A 20,864-nucleotide genomic window follows, 5' to 3' on the forward strand; every position below is an offset into this window, starting at 1 on the left:
GTGTGCCCTGCGTTAGAAATTAATGATTTAAAGGCTACCTATAAACCCTACTGTTTAAGGGGCTCTTATGAACCAGAGTTGTTTAACGATTTCTGACGAAGATCTTCAAGTTTCATTTCTTATTTATTTGTGGTACAGGTTTAATATGTGACTAGAAATGTCATAAAGATACAGCATTGTTTTTAAGTAGCAAGGAAATAACGTAGTGTGGAGCACTGCGCATTTAAATTGGCGATTACGGTTCTTTTGTGATATATCACGTGCTTCTGAAATCCACTAGCAGCAGGAAGGGGATTGTGGGTCCAATAAGGGAAAGTGAAAATGAAAGCTCAGTGCTTCAGTAGATGTCTGGGCCTGAGTGATGTAGCTGAAATGCAGGTAAATTTGCTAACACTTTCGTTACGAATTGAAATTACTGTTTTGCATTATGTTACTAAAAGCTTGGGTGTTTAATGCACAGTGTTAGTACTATGCATCTTATAAATCTAAAGCAAAGCACAGCTGGACCAACATATGAAAAAGTTCATAACCCATACAACTTAAACTGTAGAAATGAATGGAACGTAGATGCACATTGCTAGCATTAGGAATATATACTATTTTATGAGTCCAGTAAAGCTTACAATTATGCGCGCTTTGTTCGTTAAAAATAAATCCATTGTAGTAAGGGACAAATTAATAAGAATAAGGTAATAAGGTAATGTGTTACTTTGCATATGGTATGTCCGACATTCTTTTTTAAAATACAGTTAACAGTAATCGTGTATTCACTTGATCCAGATTCTTCAATTTATTCATTGGCGTGTATCTATAGGAAGGTTAAAAAAGTTGCGATAATAGTGGCGAGTATGGTGCACCTGTTACGTATCTTGATCATAATCCGCTTAAATACGCGCTAACGCCATTTCCATATACTGTATGCCATAGATGCTGAACTAACTTTTTTTAATCCCCCTACTTCTTAATTATTAAGGACCTTGTAACTGTAATAGTTTTTTTTTAATTTCCTCAACATTGTTGAGTCTTTTTCTCCCTAAAAATTCAAGTTTTCTGCCCACCTACAGAAGAAATTCGTCATCCAGTCGTGGAACTTGTATTACATATCTACTGTATAATTTCATTTGCTGGCAAAGAATTTCTGCATGCATATTTAAAAAATAATTTATTTTCTTACAGGTTTAACTTCTACACGTTAAAGTATGTTGCTGCTCATTATACATTAACATTAACCCCCACATGCCGATAGTCTCTAACCTTTACATCAACACCAATACTTCTGTTCATTGACAGTTGTTTTATAGCACATCACCACAATGATAGTTTTATTCATTTTGGCATTTTTATCACATTCTTCTACTGCCACAAGTAAGACGCACGAGGTTAACGGCTCTGTCAGCGAGCAGCCTCGTGTGGATATAAACGGTCTTCAGTTTCCATGGAACAGAATCCGGCTTCCAGACCACGTCATACCTGTCCACTACCACCTGCTCATCCATCCCAACCTGACATCCCTGACTTTCACTGGATCGGTGAAGATCGAGATTGATGTCAAACATAACATCACCTCGGTTGTCCTGCACAGTAAGAATCTCCAGATTACCGTGGCTACCATTCAGGATGAGTTTGGTCACTTTCTGTCACACAGGCCACTGCAGGTGCTAGAGAACCTGCCCCATGAACAGATTGCTGTCCTCTCGCCTAAACCTCTGCTCACTGGGGAAAAGTACTTTGTTCACATTGAATACAAAGCCAATTTGTCGGATGGTTTTTATGGGTTCTACAGGAGTACTTACCAAACAAAAAATGGTGAAACAAGGTACAGTACGTGTTCTTCAATTATACTTTTGATATTACTGTAAATGTAAAACTTAACCGGATGCCTAAATTGCTTTTTGTACTAAATGTAAAATAGTGTTACTTTTTTAAAACCTGGTACAGATGTATTTTATTTCCTATTTAATACCTTTGGAGAAGAATACTATAATATTGATTATTTGTGTCTTTTTGGAGTTGATGTTTGTAGGATCTTATATTCTAACTGTTCTAACTGTTCTGTTCTTTTTATGCAATGGGTAGTTGTCATTTTATTAATCAAAATTTTGTCATGTGCTAACATGAGTACTTTTTTCTGTCTCCGTTGTTTAGAACGCTGGCATCAACTCATTTCGAACCTACATCTGCAAGAATGGCTTTCCCCTGCTTTGATGAGCCACATTTTAAGGCCAACTACTCCATTAAAATAAGAAGGGATGATTCACACATCGCGCTGTCTAATATGCCTATTGTATGTACAGCCAATGAATAATGAATATACTAGATATTAAAAACTATTGCATCAAGCATAAAAAAATCTCTAAATGATTGTTATAATCATAATTGTACCACAGTCATATAATTTGAATTAAATAGGCTCTTTAAGAAGGAGAGAACTTGGAATATTAAACATTTTTGCCATTAGACCCACTTGTTGCTTCTGAGATTTCTTTAGACTATGTTGAAATGTTTTACCATACTGAAAGCAGCATGTCTTTCAGTAGAACATTTGACATGCTGTGGTTTTAGAAGCACTATCAAATAAAAATATGAATGAGACTTGTCTGTGTTCGAATGAAATCTTATTTAGTGCCCGGTACAGTACAGTGAGCCTGAGAATGAATTAATGTTTATGTTTTGCTAGGAACGGACAGTTGTTTTGGAAGGTGGACTCTTTGAGGACCACTTTGAAGTGAGTGTCAGGATGAGCACTTACCTGGTGGCCTTTGTTGTGTGTGACTTCAAGTCTGTGAGTGGAAGAACCTCCTCTGGAATTGAGGTAAACTTTTTATCAAATGCTTCTCCCTGTATTTAGGCTCTAAACTTTCAGTAATTATAGTTTTGCTGACAGATTCAGTTGAAAATGTAAATGCTTTTTGGTGCCACATACTTATATTTTTCAATACAATGATCACAGTTCCAAACAATTGTAACTTCCTTGTGGTATTTCTATATTCCTCTATATTCTATATTTCCTCTAGTATTTCTATTTTCACAGAGAGTAAGTAAGTATAGATATTTAGACCTTTGTGAAAGGTCATTCCCTGGCTTGTGACTTCAGTTTTGTACGGTGTACTTGGAAGATGGTCATAGGATGCACAGACTCAGACAGGTCTGTAGGAATGAAGTATTTTGGAGTAATGACTGTTATTCTATGAACAGATAAGCTGTATATTCCTTAATTTGATCATTAAAGAAATACCCTCTTCCAATAGGATTTATGATGCTTTAGAACATCTCAGAATCTATGATGCATTTCTAAAGCAGGTCAATATTTTCTTTTCAGAATAACAGTATACTAATGTAATACAAATACAGTATTGTTGAGTGGGCTTCCCAGCTGTGTTGCTTGATGCCAGGCTGGCCAACCTTTAAAATGTTGATTTCCGAGATTGTGGCATTTGGGAAGAGCTAAAGCTCCTTCTTCCAAATAGTTCTTATTTTCATTTGTTAGAACATATGGTCCATGCCAAGGGTACCTATATTTCTGTTATCTCAGCACTTATTTTTACTAATATGCCACTGAAGTAATACATACTAATAAATACTTGCAATTTTATAATTCTGTAGCCAGCAGCTATATCACCCTGCAACTCACAACTGGCAACCCACTGAAACTACGCAGGTGTGAGCCTGGTCAGTACCTGGATGGGTGACCTCCTGGGAAAACTAAGGTTGTTGCTGGAGGCAGTACAGATGTTAGTGGGACCAGTAGACGGCAGTCACCATGTGGTCTGTGTGGGTCCTAATGCCCCAGTATAGTGACAGGGACGCTATACTGTAAAAAGGTGCCGTCCTTCGAATGAGACGTAAAACTGAGGTCCTGACTCTCTGTTCATTACAAATCCCAGGGTGTTTCTCAAAAAGAGTAGGTGTGTAACTCTAGTGTCCCAGCCAAATTTCCCTTTGGCCTTTATCAATCATGGCCTCCTAGTAATTCCCTCTATGAATTGGTTTCATCACTCTCTGCTCATCCCCACTGATAGCTGGTGTGGTGAGCGTACTGGTGCACTATGGCTGCTGTTGCATTATCCAGGAGCTGCACATTGGTGGTGGTGGAGGGGAGTCCCCATTATCGATAAAGAGTTTTGAGTGGAGTGTCCAGAAATGAGCTAGAGCAGTGGTTCTCAAACGTTTTGGACCAAGTACCACCCCTAATCCAACCAAAGCATCCAAGTACCACCTACAAGTCATCTTCTCATAGGAACCCCAGAAATTCTCAATGACCAACATGAGCGCGCGTGCACACACACTCACACATACATATAATAAATATTATAATAATAAACTTTATTTGATATAGCGCCTTTAAAGGTGGCTTCTCAAAGTGTTTTACAGAAAAAAAAAACATTATCAACAACTAATAAAAAAGCACCATTTCAGTGAGAGGGGTGAGCATGTTTAGTTGAGCAAAGCAGATGTGAATTAATTTTTCGAGCCTTGATACAATTCATAACCGAGTCTAACAGATATATTAAATCGTCAGGCATTTTCTTGACGGCAAAGGTCTCGCGGTGGATGTTGTAATGCGTACATTAATTTCTGGAGCAACCTCTCTAATTCGTGCAACTACACTGTTATGTCGGCTTGTCATCGCTCTAGCACCGTCTGTACAAACTCAGACGCATTTTATCCAGTCGAGGCCATTCTCTTCGATAAATTCATTCAGAAGCTGAAATATGTGCTCTCCTGTAGTTCCTGTTGGTAGCGGTTTACAGAGTAGAAAGTCTTCATGGGACATGCCCTCAAACTCATATCTAACAAACGAGCAAATTGGCCAAATCTACTACAGACTCATCTAATTGCAGTGAAAAACATCTGTTCATCTTAACGCGCTCTATCACTGTACTTTTGATATAATCCTTCATTTCAATAATTCTATGAATGACTGTGTCTTTCAAGGGGAGGGGGGCAGCAGGTCGAGCTGTTTAGCAGCTTTTTCTCTACACATAATACATGTCAGGTCTTTTGCCAACAGTAAATAAGGTTCTTCAAAAATAGTGTAGCTTACCTGCTTTAGCAATACGCAAGCTTGCATTTTTCTGCGTTTCCGTTTTTATTTCCGTATTTATTTAAAGTTTTTATTTCATGCGCATGGGAGCGAAACACAGAGATGCTCGGTGTATTTTTCTCAAATTAGAACAGTTCTTAAATATTTTTCTGTTATCACGCTTTCCTGTGCTCACAAGATGACCTGCGTTCGTAGCACGCATTCCTGTGTTTACAACGTTGGCATTGTTCCAAAATCACGCACATTCTCCTTTCTCCCTATTTGCTGGAGATACAGTAGCTTTTTTTAAATACAATTGGTCACTTGCATCCGTAGAACGTATTCCCATAGAGTGGTATAGAATTACAGAGTATCTCTTGTGTCCACCGAAGTATTAGCGCGCACTGTATCGTAGTACGTAGGCTGCGTATTCGACACGTATTAAAATACAAAATATGAAAACCCGTCCCGATTTTTCAGCGCACACGACACAGTTCCAGGGTCATTTGGCGTACCACTTGGCGGCACTCCACATACCACTGCCGGTACGCGTACCACAGTTTGAGAACCACTGAGCTAGAGTATATAAGTGTAAGGATTTTTTTTCTTGTTCCTTCAGGTTTCCATTTTTGCTGTCCCAGACAAATGGGCCCAAACCCATTATGCCCTTGAAGCTGCTGTGAAACTCCTGGAGTTCTATGAACAGTATTTTAACATCTACTATCCACTGCCAAAGCAGGGTAAACATAACTGTGCGGGTTGAGGAAGGCTTTGATTTTCTTTGATTTAATTCAACATCTGTATGCTGCTGTGTTTTTAAGCTGTTCATCATAAATCATTGTTAGCTTTCACAAAACACTGTGAAATAGTGAAAATCATCAGTAATAACAAAAATAGTTCGAGTTCATGTGGACAGTTTCTGCCCATGTTGAATAAGATTTTCTATACATGGTTAGTACAATTGTTTCTTCTAGAGCATAGGGTGTTTTAAACATCAGTGATCTTTGTGTTATCATTCCAGCTGAACTCTCATTTGCATATTGGAGTCAGCAGTGAGATCAATCAAGATTTATGTGGCCTTTGATTAAAGATTAGATTATTTTTGTAAACTGTACTTGCTTCTCTGTCCTCTCCTGTTTTAGATTTGATTGCTATCCCTGACTTCCAGTCAGGAGCCATGGAGAACTGGGGTCTGACCACATACAGGGAAACTGCTTTGCTGTTTGATCCTGAGACCTCATCTGCCTCAGATAAGCTTTGGGTCACCATGGTGATAGGACATGAACTGGCTCATCAGGTAGGTGTTGCGTTTTATTGATGTAGACCTACAGATAGAGGTGAGACTAAAAAAACCTTTTATCTCTAACTTGACATCAGATTTGTTTATTGCAGTCATTTTAGTACTTTTAAACCAGAGCCAGAGATTTGTTTTTAATTCAAATGATGACATTTAACATATGTTTGGCTTTAGGACCTTCTGTCTAAAGAGTTAAGATTTGTTTTTGTACTTGTTCTAATGGCAAAGTTAAAAACCTGCTCTAAGTTCTTCAGTAAGTACAGATATTTGGATACAAAAGTATTAAAAGGGGAACTGCAGTGCTATTTTTATATTTGGGGGGTTAGAAAGAATCTGCATTTCAACCCACAATGAAAGAAACATGTACACGGTAACTTGTAAAACCTCCAATTTACATCACATAATAGACAAAATTTCCCGGTATGTCCAGCACTATATTCTGCGATGATGGATGAGGCAATCAAACTTCCAATGAGTTGAAGTGGCCCTATTACATTGTAAACAAGCAGTCTTGTGAATACATCTCCTTTAATCCAATAGAAATATTACTCTCGGGTTTGAGACGGTTTTGCCAATAAATACAGTACCTGCTAACTCTGCACGCTGTTCACATTGGAGCATTTCTGTAGTGAAACGTCTTCTGCACAACCTTACTTCTTTGCACTTATATTCACATAACATCAGTGAATTACAGTGAATAGTGAGCAGGAAGGGCTGCTTCACATTACAACTTTGTCCATGGCAAAACCAGCAGTTTGTGTCAACATGGCGACCACAAGGTACTTGTTCACTACTTTGTGTTCACTTGGGAAATTGTTTCTGCTACTGAGACAGATCTGAAAAATTTAGATTGTATTTCCCTTTTAAATCCCTTGTAGAGAACTCAGAAAGACCCCTAGAGGGAGCTAAAGGTCAAAAGAAAAATGTATCCCTTTAGTTGTTAGTTAATCTAATCTACTGTGCTACCATCCAAGAAAGCTACAGATTTAGTTTAGTCAGAGTGGTCATGTTTTTGCTGGTTTGTCCTTTTGTTACCAAAAAGTACAAAATTGAAATGGTGTTCTACTGTTACATTTGCAAACTAAGCACCAAGCCATACAGTTTTCTGGAAAAGATTACATTGGGAAGATGGATAATTTTAATTCCAATAAACTAACCCCTAACATGGGAGGGCTGTTAAGAAAATCACAGCTCTTAGCTAAGTGAAAGTAAATGTTGTCAACAAATATAGTGTTTATAGCTGTATATGATTTTACTCCTCGGCTTAGAGAGAACTGCTTGTGATTTCACTTTTTTCTCTTCCCAGTGGTTTGGCAACCTTGTAACAATGGAGTGGTGGAATGATATCTGGCTGAATGAGGGATTTGCCAGATACATGGAATTTGTTTCAGTAGATGCCACGTACCCTGAGCTGAAAGTGGTGCGTTGCATTTCTAGTAACCTGTAGATTTTGTTTAGGATAATGATGAAACAGAATGCATCATTATTCCATATTTCAAACATCACATCTATCCATTTTTTAAGCACTACTTCCCATTCAGGGTTGCTGGGGAGCCGGGTACACAATGGATGTGGGCACACACCCAGACATGCATACACTCACACAGGGCCAGCTCTCCCAGAAGTCAATTAACATACCAGTATGTCTTTGAACTATGGGAGGAAACCCACATGCAAACAGGGAGAATATGCAAACTCCATGCAGATATCATCCCAGGGCCCCAGCACTGCAAGGTCCTAATGCTAATCATTGGGCCACTGCGCTGTTTCAAATATCAAATAAAAGTTAGAATTAATTACAATAAATAACTTTGTTGCAATTCAGTGCGTGGTGAAGTGAATTGTTTGTCGTGTTTCAAAAATTATGTGAAATATTGAAATATTTTAATTCTCATTGGTAGTAGTTAAAATTGTTTTAGAAGACCTTTTGAAAATGGATTTTTAGAACTCCAGGATCCTCACTGAATGTATTATTATATCTATTTCTCTGCAGGAGGATTACTTATTGGACACTTGCTTTGCAGCAATTGGCAGGGATTCCCTGAACTCCTCACGGCCCATATCCAGCGCTGCTGAGAACCCCACTCAGATAAAAGAGATGTTTGACACTGTCTCCTATGACAAGGTACCATTTGTTTTATTATAATAATCATAATCATAATCATAATAATAATTGCTTACACTTATATAGCGCTTTTCTGGACACTCCACTCAAAGCGCTTAACACGTAACCAATGTGCAGCATCCACCTGGAAGATGTGACAGCTGCCATAGTGCACCAGAACACTCACCACACATCAGCTATCAGTGGGGAGGAGAGCAGAGTAATGAAGCCAATTCATTGATTTTTTTTATTCAGGAAAAAAAACCTTTATTCAGGTTTTGCTTTATTCAGGAAAGGAATGAAGTGTTAACTTTCTGAAAGCTTCCATCAGATATTTCTTCATTAAATTTTTAAACATTATACTAATGTGTGTATTTACCAGTTCTCCAGACTTAAGATCATTAGAAGGCTAGGATTGAATGAAGTCCATTCAGCCTGTCTTCTTAGTCGGTTTAGCTTGCAAATAGTCTAGTGATCTCAGAAGCCATCTATTCTTTTTAAAGGGGTTGTCTTCTATCGTTGTAAAAATGACAGTTTCCTTTTTGTTGTAACATGTAGGCAAGAGAATGTGTTGTATTTTGAGATGTTATTTGTTATAGGTTTGTTGGTGGTGTGTAAGAAGGGCTTTTTTAACTCTGTCTCTTCTGGATACAGTTGTTCAGGCTTGTTGTAAATACGTCTATTCTGTATTTAGATAGACGCAAACATCTATTTGCAAATTTACTGTTATACTCTGAAACCAATGTTTGCTTCACATCATGTCATGGTTAGCATGGTATTTTACGTTCTCTTTTATAAATGTTGTAACACTGATCCTGTGGTATTCCAAAAGTATGTTCTCTCCAGTCTACAGCAACAGCTTTTGTTTGTACTGTTTTCTGATCTTTAACCAATTGTTTATCCATGTAAGCACAGAAACTTGAATTCCTTAGCTATCCTTAGTGAAGGATTAGTCTTTCAGAAAGGTTTTGATAAATTACTGTTTGCAAGTCAAAATACATTGTCTTGTGCCTTATCTTTTGCATGTGGTGCTTGTTTAAAGAAATCTAGTAAGTAGTTTAGGAACAATTTGCATTTTCTAAATATGTGCTGACTATCTCCTATTTAATGGTTTTCATTTAAATGCTCTGCTAATTTGGTTAAATTTTAATTAAAAGATATAATTGAGGTAAGGCTGATTTGGAAATCACTGTCTCTGTTTTATTCCCTTTAAGAAACATTAGGTACACCCCTCCTTTAAGAGCCAATTCAAACTTAATTTTTCATTTCTTCAAACAAAAAAGTATACAATAACTGCTTTTAATTTTTTTGTTTGTTTGAAACTTCAGGGAGCTTGTATCCTTCACATGTTGAGGAACTTTCTGACAGATGACGTTTTCCAGAGTGGAATTGTCCGTTATCTCAGGAAATTCAGCTACAAAAATGCCAAGAATGAAGATCTATGGAACAGTATTGCAAATGTATCGTTTCCTCTTTTGAGTGTTTGTACTAGAAAAACAATAGATAATCAATAACAAGGCATTCACATGACTACAGCAGGTTTAAAAAAATATATTTACACATAATATCAGATAGCAAATAGCAGGGCAATATAAACTCCTTTAAAGAATGAAATGTTATGATAAAATATGAAAAAAGTGGGTGTCATTCCTTATATACTGTATAATACATAAAGTAAACAAACTGTGATAGTGAAACAAAATAGTTTGTATAAGGTATCTAAAAAGGGACAATAAACTGTAAATTTTAGTCAGTATTTTATTTGAGATATTGTGGTTTGATTTATTAAATTTACTACATCAATAAAAATGAATATAGAAAACTAATGTCATTTTCAGTCTCATAGAGTACATTAAATCTTGCTTGTCATTTCAGACTTGCAGTGAGGAAGACTTTACTTCAGGAGAGTTTTGCTACAGCAGCAGTCAAGCTACAAAGAATGCAGTAAGTAAAATCTTAAATGGAAGGCATATGCTTTGTGAATTATTAATTAAAAAAATTGGGGATTGAAATTCTTAAATTATGAAGAACTGGAATATTGTATGCTGTTGATTGCTGCATGGTATTATTGGTCTGGAAATGTATGCAATTGGTTTCTGTGTGTTTTCCAAAGTACCGATATGCTGGGGAGCACCTTGACTTGAAGGAAATGATGAACACATGGACTTTGCAGAAGGGAATTCCCCTGATTATTGTGAATCGCATAGGAAATGTGGTCACACTCAGACAGGAGAGGTTCTTAAAGACTGTTCTACCCTCTGATCCCTCATGGAATTCTGAGCAGCAGGGGTAAGAACAAACCTTAATCTTACAAGACAAGGTCGTCTGTACAGAATGTAGCGCTATTGCTGTGTTGAATTTCCCCTGTGCAGAGCAGCTAAAAACTGGTCAGTGTCTTTTGAATGCGTTTATCACATTTTAACTTCTGAATACAGTTCAACATAGTGGGACATTATCTGAATGAGGTTAATACTTTTGCAAGGCTCTGTATATTTATAAGAGTTAGAGGAGAGGTGATGGAATACAAACAGGGTGGAAAGAGGGGCTTCAGAATACACTGAATATTAAATGCTAATTTCTAAAAGCAATTTAGCAAACTTGTTTTTGTGTTTTAAAAACCATTCCAGTTACTTGTGGCATGTTCCATTGACATACATGACAAGCAACTCCAGAAAAATTGGAAGATATTTGCTGGAAACAAAATCAGGTAATAGCACTTTTATATATACAGTAAAACATTAGACCATTTTAAAGGCTTACTTTTACAATACTCTAGTTGTCACATGCTTTTAGTTGTTTGCAGTGAAAGTCGTAAAATTGACAAAATTGCAATAAAGGTACCAATTTTGCTGGAAAAATGTATAACAGTTGCCATCAGCAATACTTTCCTTGTACCAATTTTATGTTATAGACCTATCCAATTTGTAATGGCCAAATTGATTTAAGCTTTGACATTATAGCAAGAGTTGCATACTGCAATGGGAAAATGAGGACTTGCAAACAAGCTCCGTTGACTCACCCATCTGAAATAGCTTTTCCTCCTGTCATAGGCAATAAGCTCTGCAGTGCCCAACAGGAGAGTTAGTATTCCCTGGAGGAGCAGACATCTTTGGCTGTAGCGTCACTGCAACCCTGCAGATTGCAGAACGAACCCCAAACATTTTTAGTTTGCAACTACATATCACTTACTTTGTTTCCGTAGATACGGTTGAAATGGAGGAAGAGGTGAGCTGGGTAAAGTTTAACACAGATATGAATGGATATTACATTGTGCACTATGAAGGGGATGGATGGGACTCCCTGATAAACCTGCTTAATAAGAACCACACTGCTGTGAGCTATAAGGACAGAGCTAACCTTATCCACAATGCATTTCAGCTTGTCAGGTAAGATATATACAGTGTAATGTACACTCACTGGTCCGAATCTGCCATAGTAAACCTCATCAGCTATAACAGTTGTGAGCAGCAGGAACAGCTTGAACGAGACCTGAGCACAGTTGGTGTTCCAACATGATTTTCCATTTTGAATCCCAATTTGAATCTTGCAGAATAACCTGCAAGCGTATTAGTTATAGGTGGCACTGAACAGTTTTTTCCCCAAAAGCTATAGATTGAAGGTGATTTCTGGAGGTCTGACTCCTGCTTCACAAGTTAGCCGTGCATTAGTTGCCACTGAGAGTCTATTCATTTGATGGAAGTTCCCTACTGTCATTGATTTACTTATTGGTTTGATGAGACTGTTCTACTTTTTACAGGGTTTTCTCCTATTTTTCTTAATTATCTCTGTGTAAATGTCTTAATTGATCAAGAGACATCCTGAAAAACATTTTCAGCCTAAAAAGGCAGTGCCCACCAATGACAAGAAAATGAACACCTATATGATGTAGAAAAAAATCTGAAAGTACTTTAAAAAAATGTAAATCAGGTAGTAGTGGTTAAATAACTACATATGTGCAGTTTAAAAGTAGTTACATCTTTGGGAAATGAAAAGCAAAAAGTGAGTCTTGTTTAAATACTTCCCCACAGACTTGGTTTTTCTTTAGGTTTACAGTTTTTAAGACATTGTGTAAACATTTGCAGTTTTATCTCAAGATGTATTATTTTAACGTGATGATGAATGAGAACATGCTTAAAACAATTCTGTACTGAATACTTTAGTATATTTTGTGTTTAACAAATTATTATCCAGTGCAGGGAGGCTGTCACTGAATCAAGCCCTTGATCTTACTCGCTATCTGAGCCATGAAACTCACAATGTCCCGCTGCTGCAAGGTCTTGGTTATTTAGAGGTCTTCTTCAGAATGATTGAAAGGAGGAACATCCCTGATGTCACTCAAAACCTTAAGGTATGCTTTAACATAATGTGCTAGCACTATTGCATCTTTGCTTAATTGCTATTACCTGCCTCTGTTTTGTTTTGAGACAGGTATAATGAAATGAGTCCATTATTGGTCTCATGGGTAAATGCATTTCAAGCTATTTTCATTTTCCTAAGGATGAGCTATGTCTCTTCATCCCTGCTAATATAATGTTTTAATAAAATCTGAATACTATTTACTTGCCTTAAAATTTGAAGAATTCTAGCATTTGATGCTTTAAAGACCAAAGCATTACAATATGTGCTTTGGTAACCCTCGTGTCACTGTTTTATTTCTTTATTTGACTTTGAATTCAATCTGGCAATTTTGCCCCCTTGCAGTTTTTATTGCAACATCTGTGGATCTGTGAATGTTGTTATAGCTAAGGTTCAGTTTCCTTGTACAACACAAAATGCAGAAGGATTTTGTTCCTCTCTACTTTTATAGTAAAAAGTATACAATGTATACTACATTTTTTCAATAAATGTCTTTAAGCTTTACAGAACTTTACTGTATAAACAAGTAGTTCACGTTAAAATGCACTGCATCTAAAACAACTAAAATTTTCCTTAAAAGGTTTCCTAATCTACTAATCAAAGATATTTAGATGCTTATATGAACAGTTCTTCTCTTGGTTTTCACCAAGGTTTTGCTGGTATTTAGAATCACATCTGAAAAAAACTTAAGAAAATAAATGGTGAAAGTCAGACAATTAGATATATCTAGATAGAAATATCAGCCACAAAGATACTCAGATCAGTTTAATATTTTTGTATTTGCTGGATCTTTTAGACCTTGTTCTGTTTTCATTAGCTTATCAGAGAACGTATTGGGAACATTTCAATCAATGAAACAAACAGCAGTGTGGACCAATGTTTACTTGATAAATAGATCAAAGTTCACTTTCTTGCTCAAACAGCACATTACTACTTTAATACATGATTTGAAAAAGAAATAATAACAGAAATTAGGCAACTTTCATTCACTTGCGTGATTTGTGGCTTTGGGTTGTGTAACAAAGCAGCTAGATGTAAACTGAAGGCCTGAACATTTTGTTTGGGTAGTGTTGGAATGAATCCTGTTCCTGCATTTCAATTAAAGTGACTGTCACTCTTGTACAGAATTATATCTTGCAGTATTTTAACCATGTGATCGACAAGCAAACATGGAGTGATGAAGGATCGGTGTCAGACAGGAGGCTTCGTTCAGCTGTCCTCGAACTGGCATGTGACCTTGGATATCCTCCATGTGTAAAAAAGGCAAATCACCTCTTCAGTGAATGGGTTGGATCTAACAGCACAATCAGGTTCTTGAACATCAACCCTCTTTTTAACTATGGAAGTTATTTTCTTATAGCTACTTTGTATACCACTTCTTTCTAAAAAGTCTAATACCATGTGCACTGTAAGTTATAGAACGAATGAGATGTATTGTAGTCCTCTTAGTATCAGAAGTCTTCCTGGTGTTGTTGCACAAAATAGTAAATGCATATCGGCCACTTCTGAGAGTCTGTCCTCTTTTTAAATAAAAAGCAAAAAGCATTATTTTTTGGTTTTTATTGCTAAAGCTTTACAGTTTCTGCACCCTCTTTAGTTCCAATGGTTTGTGTTGAGTTTAGTGTATTTGAAGTTCAAGTAGGTATCTGCGTCAGCATGCGTAGGCTACAAAAGAAAAGAAAAGAGAACCAATGTTTCAGCTGTGGAGCCTTCTTCAGGTGTCTCGCCTGTGTCACACCTGAAGAAGGCTCCAAAGCTGAAATGTTGTCTGTTTTCTTTTCGGCATAGAATAAACCTTTACTTGTTCCTTTAGTGTATTTTTGTCTTGACTGTTCTCAAAAAGCACACCATGCTACTATTAAAAACTGAAATTTCATCAAAATCTTAGACATAAAATAGACTGAGTTTCACTACTTCCATTTATGCTAGCTTTTTAATGTTTTTAATGGTGCTCAGTAGCCATTTACTATTCCATATCTATTTATACTGGTAATTTAAAGAGGTTATATGAGATGATTAGTTACAGGAGGTGTTTTTTTGTTTTTACAGTTTACCCACTGATGTGACTGAAACGGTTTATTCTGTTGGAGCTCAGAGACCAGAAGGATGGACCTACCTCCTAGACAAGTATCAAGTATCCTTATCAGGGACTGAGAAAGACAAAATTTTGGGTGCATTAGCAAGCAGTATGGATTCTGAGAAGCTATCAAGGTATATAAGAATTTCACAATATCTTATTAAATATTCTTTAGTTTTATTCTTTGTTTAGTTTTGTTTAGTAAGCATAAATCAAGCAAAATGTATCTGCCTACCAATTAAAGTGAAATATGTGGTACAAGATTAATGAGAAGGAAAAAAAAATTACCTCCCATATATCCGAAGTGTATTCCGAGGCAAAATTAAGCCCTGCAACCTTGTTGAAATACTGTACAAAAAGTGATGGATGCTTTAAAGTAATGCTTCCATATTGAGCTGCTCAGTTCCTAAATTGACCTACTCGTGTCACAGTTCCTTTTAATGCTGTTATTTTGGACTTTCCCCAATGTCAGTTCAGGAGGCTTTTTTTCATAACCATATTAACTATAAGAGCTGTTATTTTGACTCAATTAACCTTTGGTTTGGGAAAATATAGGTGATTACAGTATAGATTGCGTACACACTAACAGTGAATCTGGTTTCTTTGTAGATTGCTTGATCTGGGATTGGAAGGTGTTGTGATAAAGACACAAGACCTCTCCTCACTTATCTACAGAGTGAGCAGAAATCCTACCGGACACTTCATAGCTTGGAATTTTGTTAAGAAGCACTGGAATCAGTTGGTGGAAAAGTATGTATGATTATTACTTTTTTTATAATTCTTCACGAATCTTACTATGTCTGAGCCTAAATAAAGCTCATGAACATCTTTTAGTTAAGCACTTGGGGTGAGTTTGAAATCATGGAACATCCAAATTGTTTTAGATGTCTGTCTTACACCTTTTCCCCTGATACCATAACCACGGTACTTTCAGTTTTGAGGCAGTAACATAACTATGAGCAGGGCAGTGAGAGTTTGTGGGAATAGTGAATACTGTAAGTGGACCTCAGTCTTCCAACAATGTTCATAATAAAACTGATGTCATTTTCCTGTAAGACTTCTTCCTTATTACACCGATGCCAGAAAGGAGGAACATTTTATGATAAAGACCAATAGGACACTGGAAATTATATACTCTGTGCACCTGCCTTGTTTCCTGATTATAGGGACTGAGATGGGCAAGTTGTTAAGATTCAAAACTGCATCCTTTCTGCTTTTTTAGCATTCTGTTTTTTTAAACTTCATTTTAAAGTGTTTTGCAAAAGACACGTTGACTATCCTGCAGTTCCCAAAGGTCACATTTGACCCCTGAAAATATAATCACTTCCTGCTTGGTCAACAGGGACAGTGCTAGAAAATAGTCAACAAGAGATGACTTGATGCCATAGTGCATTAGTTCTCAAACTTTTTGGACCAAGTACCACCCCTAATCCAACCAAAGCATCCAAGTACCACCTACAGGTCATCATCTCATAGGAACCCCAGAAATTCTCAATGACAAACATGAGCGTGTGTGCACTCACACTCACACATACATATAATAAATATTATAATAATAACACTTTAAAGGTGGCTTTGCAAAGTGTTTTACAGAAAAAAACAGTAACAACAACAAATAAAAATAATAAAAAAGCACCATTTCAGTGAGAGGGGTGAGCCTGTTTAGTCGAGCAAAGCAGATGTGAATTAATTTTTCGAGCCTTGATACAATTCACAACAGATTTTAAATCGTCAGGCATTTTCTTGACCGCAAAAATCTCACAGTGGATTTTGCAATGCGTCCATTCTTTCTGCAGCAACCTCTCTAATTTGTGCAACTACACCGCTGTGTCAGCTTGTCATCGCTCTAGCACCGTCTATACAAACTCCGACACATTTTATCCAATCGATGCCATTCTCTTCGATAAATTCATTCAGAAACTGAAATATGTGCTCTCCTGTAGTTCCTGTTGGTAGTGGCTTACAGAACAGAAAGTCCTCATGGGACATGCCCTCAAACTCGTATCTTACGTAAACGAGCAAGTTGGCCAAATCAACTACAGACTCATCTAATTGCAGTGAAAAACATCTGTTCATCTTAACGTGCTCTATCAACATACTTTTGATATAATCCTTCATTTCAATAATTCTATGAGTGACTGTCTTTCGGTGGGCAGCAGGTCGAGCTGTTTAGCAGCTTTTTCTCTACACATAATACGTGTCAGCTCTTTTGCCAACGGTAAATAAGGTTCTTCAAAAATAGTGTGGCTTACCTGCTTTAGCAATCCGCAAGCTTGCATTTTTCAGCTTTTCCATTTTTATTTCCGTATTTTAAGTTTTTATTTCATGCGCATGGGAGTGAAACACAGAGACGCTCGGTGTATTTTTCTCAAATTAACTTAGAAAAGTTCTTAAATATTTTTCTGTTATCTATCATGCTTTCCTGTGCTCACAAGATTACCAGCATTCGTAACACGTATTTCTATGCATTCCTGTGCTTACAACATTGGCATTGTTCCAAAATCACGCACATTCTCCTACCTCCCTATTTGCTGGAGATACAGGAACTTTTTTTTAAATACAATTGGTCACTTGCGTCCATAGCACGCATTACTATAGAGTGGGATAGAATTACAGAGTATCTCTTGTGTCCACTGAAGTATTAGTGCGCACTGTATCGTAGTACGTAGGCTATGTATTCGACACGTATTAAAATACAAAATATGAAAACCCGGCCCAATTTTTCAGTGCACACAACACAGTTCAAGGGTCATTTGGAGTACCACCTGGCGACACTCCGCGTACCACTGCAGGTACGCGTACCACAGTTTGAGAACCACTGCCAAAGTATATTAATAAAAACTGGGAATGTAATGCTTCAGTGATTGACCACTTACAGTATGCTTGTATTGCATAAATAGTACAACTATTTAATAAATCATCAGATATTTTCAGTGATAGTGTAAAAAAACAGTGCCTGTGAAATAGGTTCAAGATCCTCAACAGGGTCCTGCAATATCATATTTTTTTTTCAGCTAAAGCAGTGCTTTCCTAATGTTCCATCAAAATAGACTGTTAGAATTATACAATAAAGATTTCCACTACAAATTTCAGCACAAATAAGACATGAACTGGAAATATTCCTTTATATGCCAGATGAGCATATAGCATTTGCCTAGGGGTATCCAATCAAAGTGTGAAAATTGCTCTTCAATAACTGGTTTCATTTCTTTCCCTCCATATATTATTCTCTGTTTATTATAAACCTGTTTATTCAGAGGTGCAGTATCATACCAAATGCAGTCCTACATAGAGGATCTAGGAATTACTATTAAAAAATGTGATCCTAATGATCTTAGGATCTGATCTGTTTTTAATGTATCTGTTCTGCATCTGGTGATTATGATCTTAATTCATTTGCAAAGCTCTAATACCTACAGTAATACAGATGTGGTAAAGACTATCTAATCTAAGGATCTAAGTTCCTACAGTAAGTTCCTCATGCGTCTTATTCACATTGTCAACCACATGCAATTTGGAGGTCCATGAAATCAGTACCATATATTGTCATAATATTATGTTTGTAGTATTTGTGAAACAGCAATAAAGGTGTGTAACGGCAATAAAGGTAGTACAGTAGGATCTCTTGGAGATTACACGAGGGTAGCTGTATTTTGTAGTTGTAAGAAAAGTAAATTGATGAATTTTATATATGGTTATATAAAGCATATACTTAATTCAAAACAAACTATATCAACCAAATATTTAAAATAAATGATTAATACTTGATTTACCATACTGACGCAGCTGCTTCATATGAAAAAAATCTGTGTTGTTTTAAAAAGTTGTTACATCACATTTCGGAAATGTTTTTACAGATACTTTTATTGTTTGCATTCTTTCTAATGGAGTTATGTAATAACTTGAAATCCTCAGGTATTTACATATATACATAAACTCTCTGGTTAAATAGATATCACTGAATTGTTTTATACAAAAGGCTGTATTTTGAACATGCACATAATTTTCCCACTGGATCTTTTAAGTTCATGTTCAGAAATTTAGTTTTCTTAAGGTCTTGAATTTTCTGTTTTACTTCCTGCAATTTATAAAGTGCCCATGTTGTTGCAAGTTTCCTCAGGTTTCACAGTGTATGTGCCTGCCACTTAATTGAGAACCTACAATTTAATATCCACTAAATGTTGGACATTGGCAGTATACCTCTTAGGACATTGGCTGTATACCTTTATAGAGGCGTTTTGTAACACGGTATCATATAGCATTGTCTCTGACTGGTCTTCAAATTTGTCTTAATCTGTCCCCACAGATTTCAGCTGGGATCTTTCTGTATACGGAATATCATTATTGGCACAACAGCTCAGTTTTCCTCTAAAGAAGAGCTTGAGGAGGTAAAAATATCAAATTGGTTTAGTTGTATCCTGGCTCCAGTGAGAATGTGTGTCAGTTAAACACACAGCATACTTAACTGGAGTCATTGTAAAAAGAACCTAAACAGTGAGAGGAAAGAAGTGAAAGACACAGTGCTAATCAAAATATATTTTTTTGTCTTCTACGTTAACTGAATACCAAATAAGTTGTATATAAAGTTTTCTGTTTTGCAAGTGCACATCGCAGCATAAATTGAAATCTTGTTTTTTTTTTCCAGGTGAAGTTGTTCTTTGAATCCATACAGGAGCACTCTTCTCAGCTTCGGGTTACACAAGTTGCTCTGGAGAATCTTGAAAAGAACATCAGGTGGCTGGAGAGGAATCTGGAGCCTATGAGGAGCTGGTTACTGAAGAACTTGCAGGAAGCATAAGTTATTTTGGAAGATGTGTAGTGGATTGTTATTTGCCGAATTTGTACGTAATTTGAATGCTACCGTGAGACATTTCAGGGCTTAAAAGTAGGACGTTAGGTTTTTTGGCAAACAATACATGATAGGTTTCTAATTTAAAATCTTTAGTTTATGAGATACAGAATAGATCTACAGCCATTTATTGGATTTTTCTGAATACACAACCCCAATTTAGACATTGCTTCTGGCTTAGAAGTTTGTCATGTATAAATTCACTATACAGAACATATTTTTTTAGCTAAAGGTTAAGCACACAGGTATTAAAATTGGCACTAACTAAACATTAGCAGTCTTAAAATAGGTTGGTTTCAGTTAATTGGTAACCCAGGACTACATTGGTTTTCAGTTTTGTATATTTTGGAGATTTGCTTTACTTTTTAATAAAACATGATGCGATAATGGTAATCAAGGTCATTTTATATGCCTTAGAAACTGATGTCTTTGTATTAGAAACAAAAGCAATAAATGACGAATGTTTGATATGGGGAAAAAACATGGCAGGTTGCAAAATGCGCTGTTTTTTTTCTTGGATGTGCTTTAATCTTTACTTTCTTCTCTTCTGCTTTTGACATCAAAAGTCTTTATAGTAATTTCATTTATTTTTGATTTACAGAAAGTCATTCTTCACTATTAATGAATCACACTCCAAACCTGTCCTATGACAGTATTCTACCTATTTAGAGATGTTCTGCTTTTGTGTAGAAGTGTTTAAGTTTCATAATGTTTTATACAATAAAGTTCTGTGAAAATATACAGTAGCTGTCTCCCATCTTTTTATATACTTTAGAACGTTGCCTTTTTTTGCCTTACATTTTTACCATCTTCTTGTTTCTTAACTTTGTAATAGGTTCCAACACTTAGGCACAACTCTCAATGCAAGTATGAAATTTATGGGTTTTGGAGGTGTGCATGTTTTGTCGTTGGTGGAAAGATTGTATGCTGTGCCGAGAAAATGGTAATCTTTAACTTTGGTTTGATTCCCTTTCTGCTGCTTTTTATACAATTGTGTTGTACAACTGATAAAGAAATATGTGGTGTGCATCAGCACAAGCCCTTATGGTATTTTTGTAAATATTGCTCTGAAAATGTATGCAACAAACCTGATTAAAATTCTATTTGTTTATATGCTTCCCTAAAGACTGTTTTTCTACATTCTCACAAATACAGAGG

The 20,864-nt window shown here is 36.4% G+C and overlaps 1 protein-coding gene across 1 annotated transcript; it reads left to right on the forward strand.

The window, feature by feature from the left end:
- The first annotated feature begins 293 nt into the window (after positions 1–293).
- Positions 294–20,817, forward strand: LOC102683983 (endoplasmic reticulum aminopeptidase 2-like). Its single transcript, XM_006626781.3, has 19 exons — positions 294–378; positions 1,177–1,816; positions 2,146–2,284; positions 2,678–2,812; positions 5,643–5,763; positions 6,166–6,320; positions 7,627–7,740; positions 8,314–8,445; positions 9,753–9,884; positions 10,300–10,368; positions 10,538–10,713; positions 11,052–11,131; positions 11,627–11,810; positions 12,616–12,772; positions 13,906–14,090; positions 14,830–14,991; positions 15,467–15,607; positions 19,164–19,245; positions 19,503–20,817. Exons 2-19 carry the CDS (start codon positions 1,314–1,316, stop codon positions 19,653–19,655), a joined length of 2,820 nt encoding a protein of 939 aa, XP_006626844.2. The 5' UTR covers positions 294–378; positions 1,177–1,313; the 3' UTR covers positions 19,656–20,817.
- The last annotated feature ends 47 nt before the right edge of the window (positions 20,818–20,864 follow it).

Source organism: Lepisosteus oculatus, chromosome 3, assembly GCF_040954835.1.
Source record: "Lepisosteus oculatus isolate fLepOcu1 chromosome 3, fLepOcu1.hap2, whole genome shotgun sequence".
Taxonomy (NCBI): domain Eukaryota; kingdom Metazoa; phylum Chordata; class Actinopteri; order Semionotiformes; family Lepisosteidae; genus Lepisosteus; species Lepisosteus oculatus.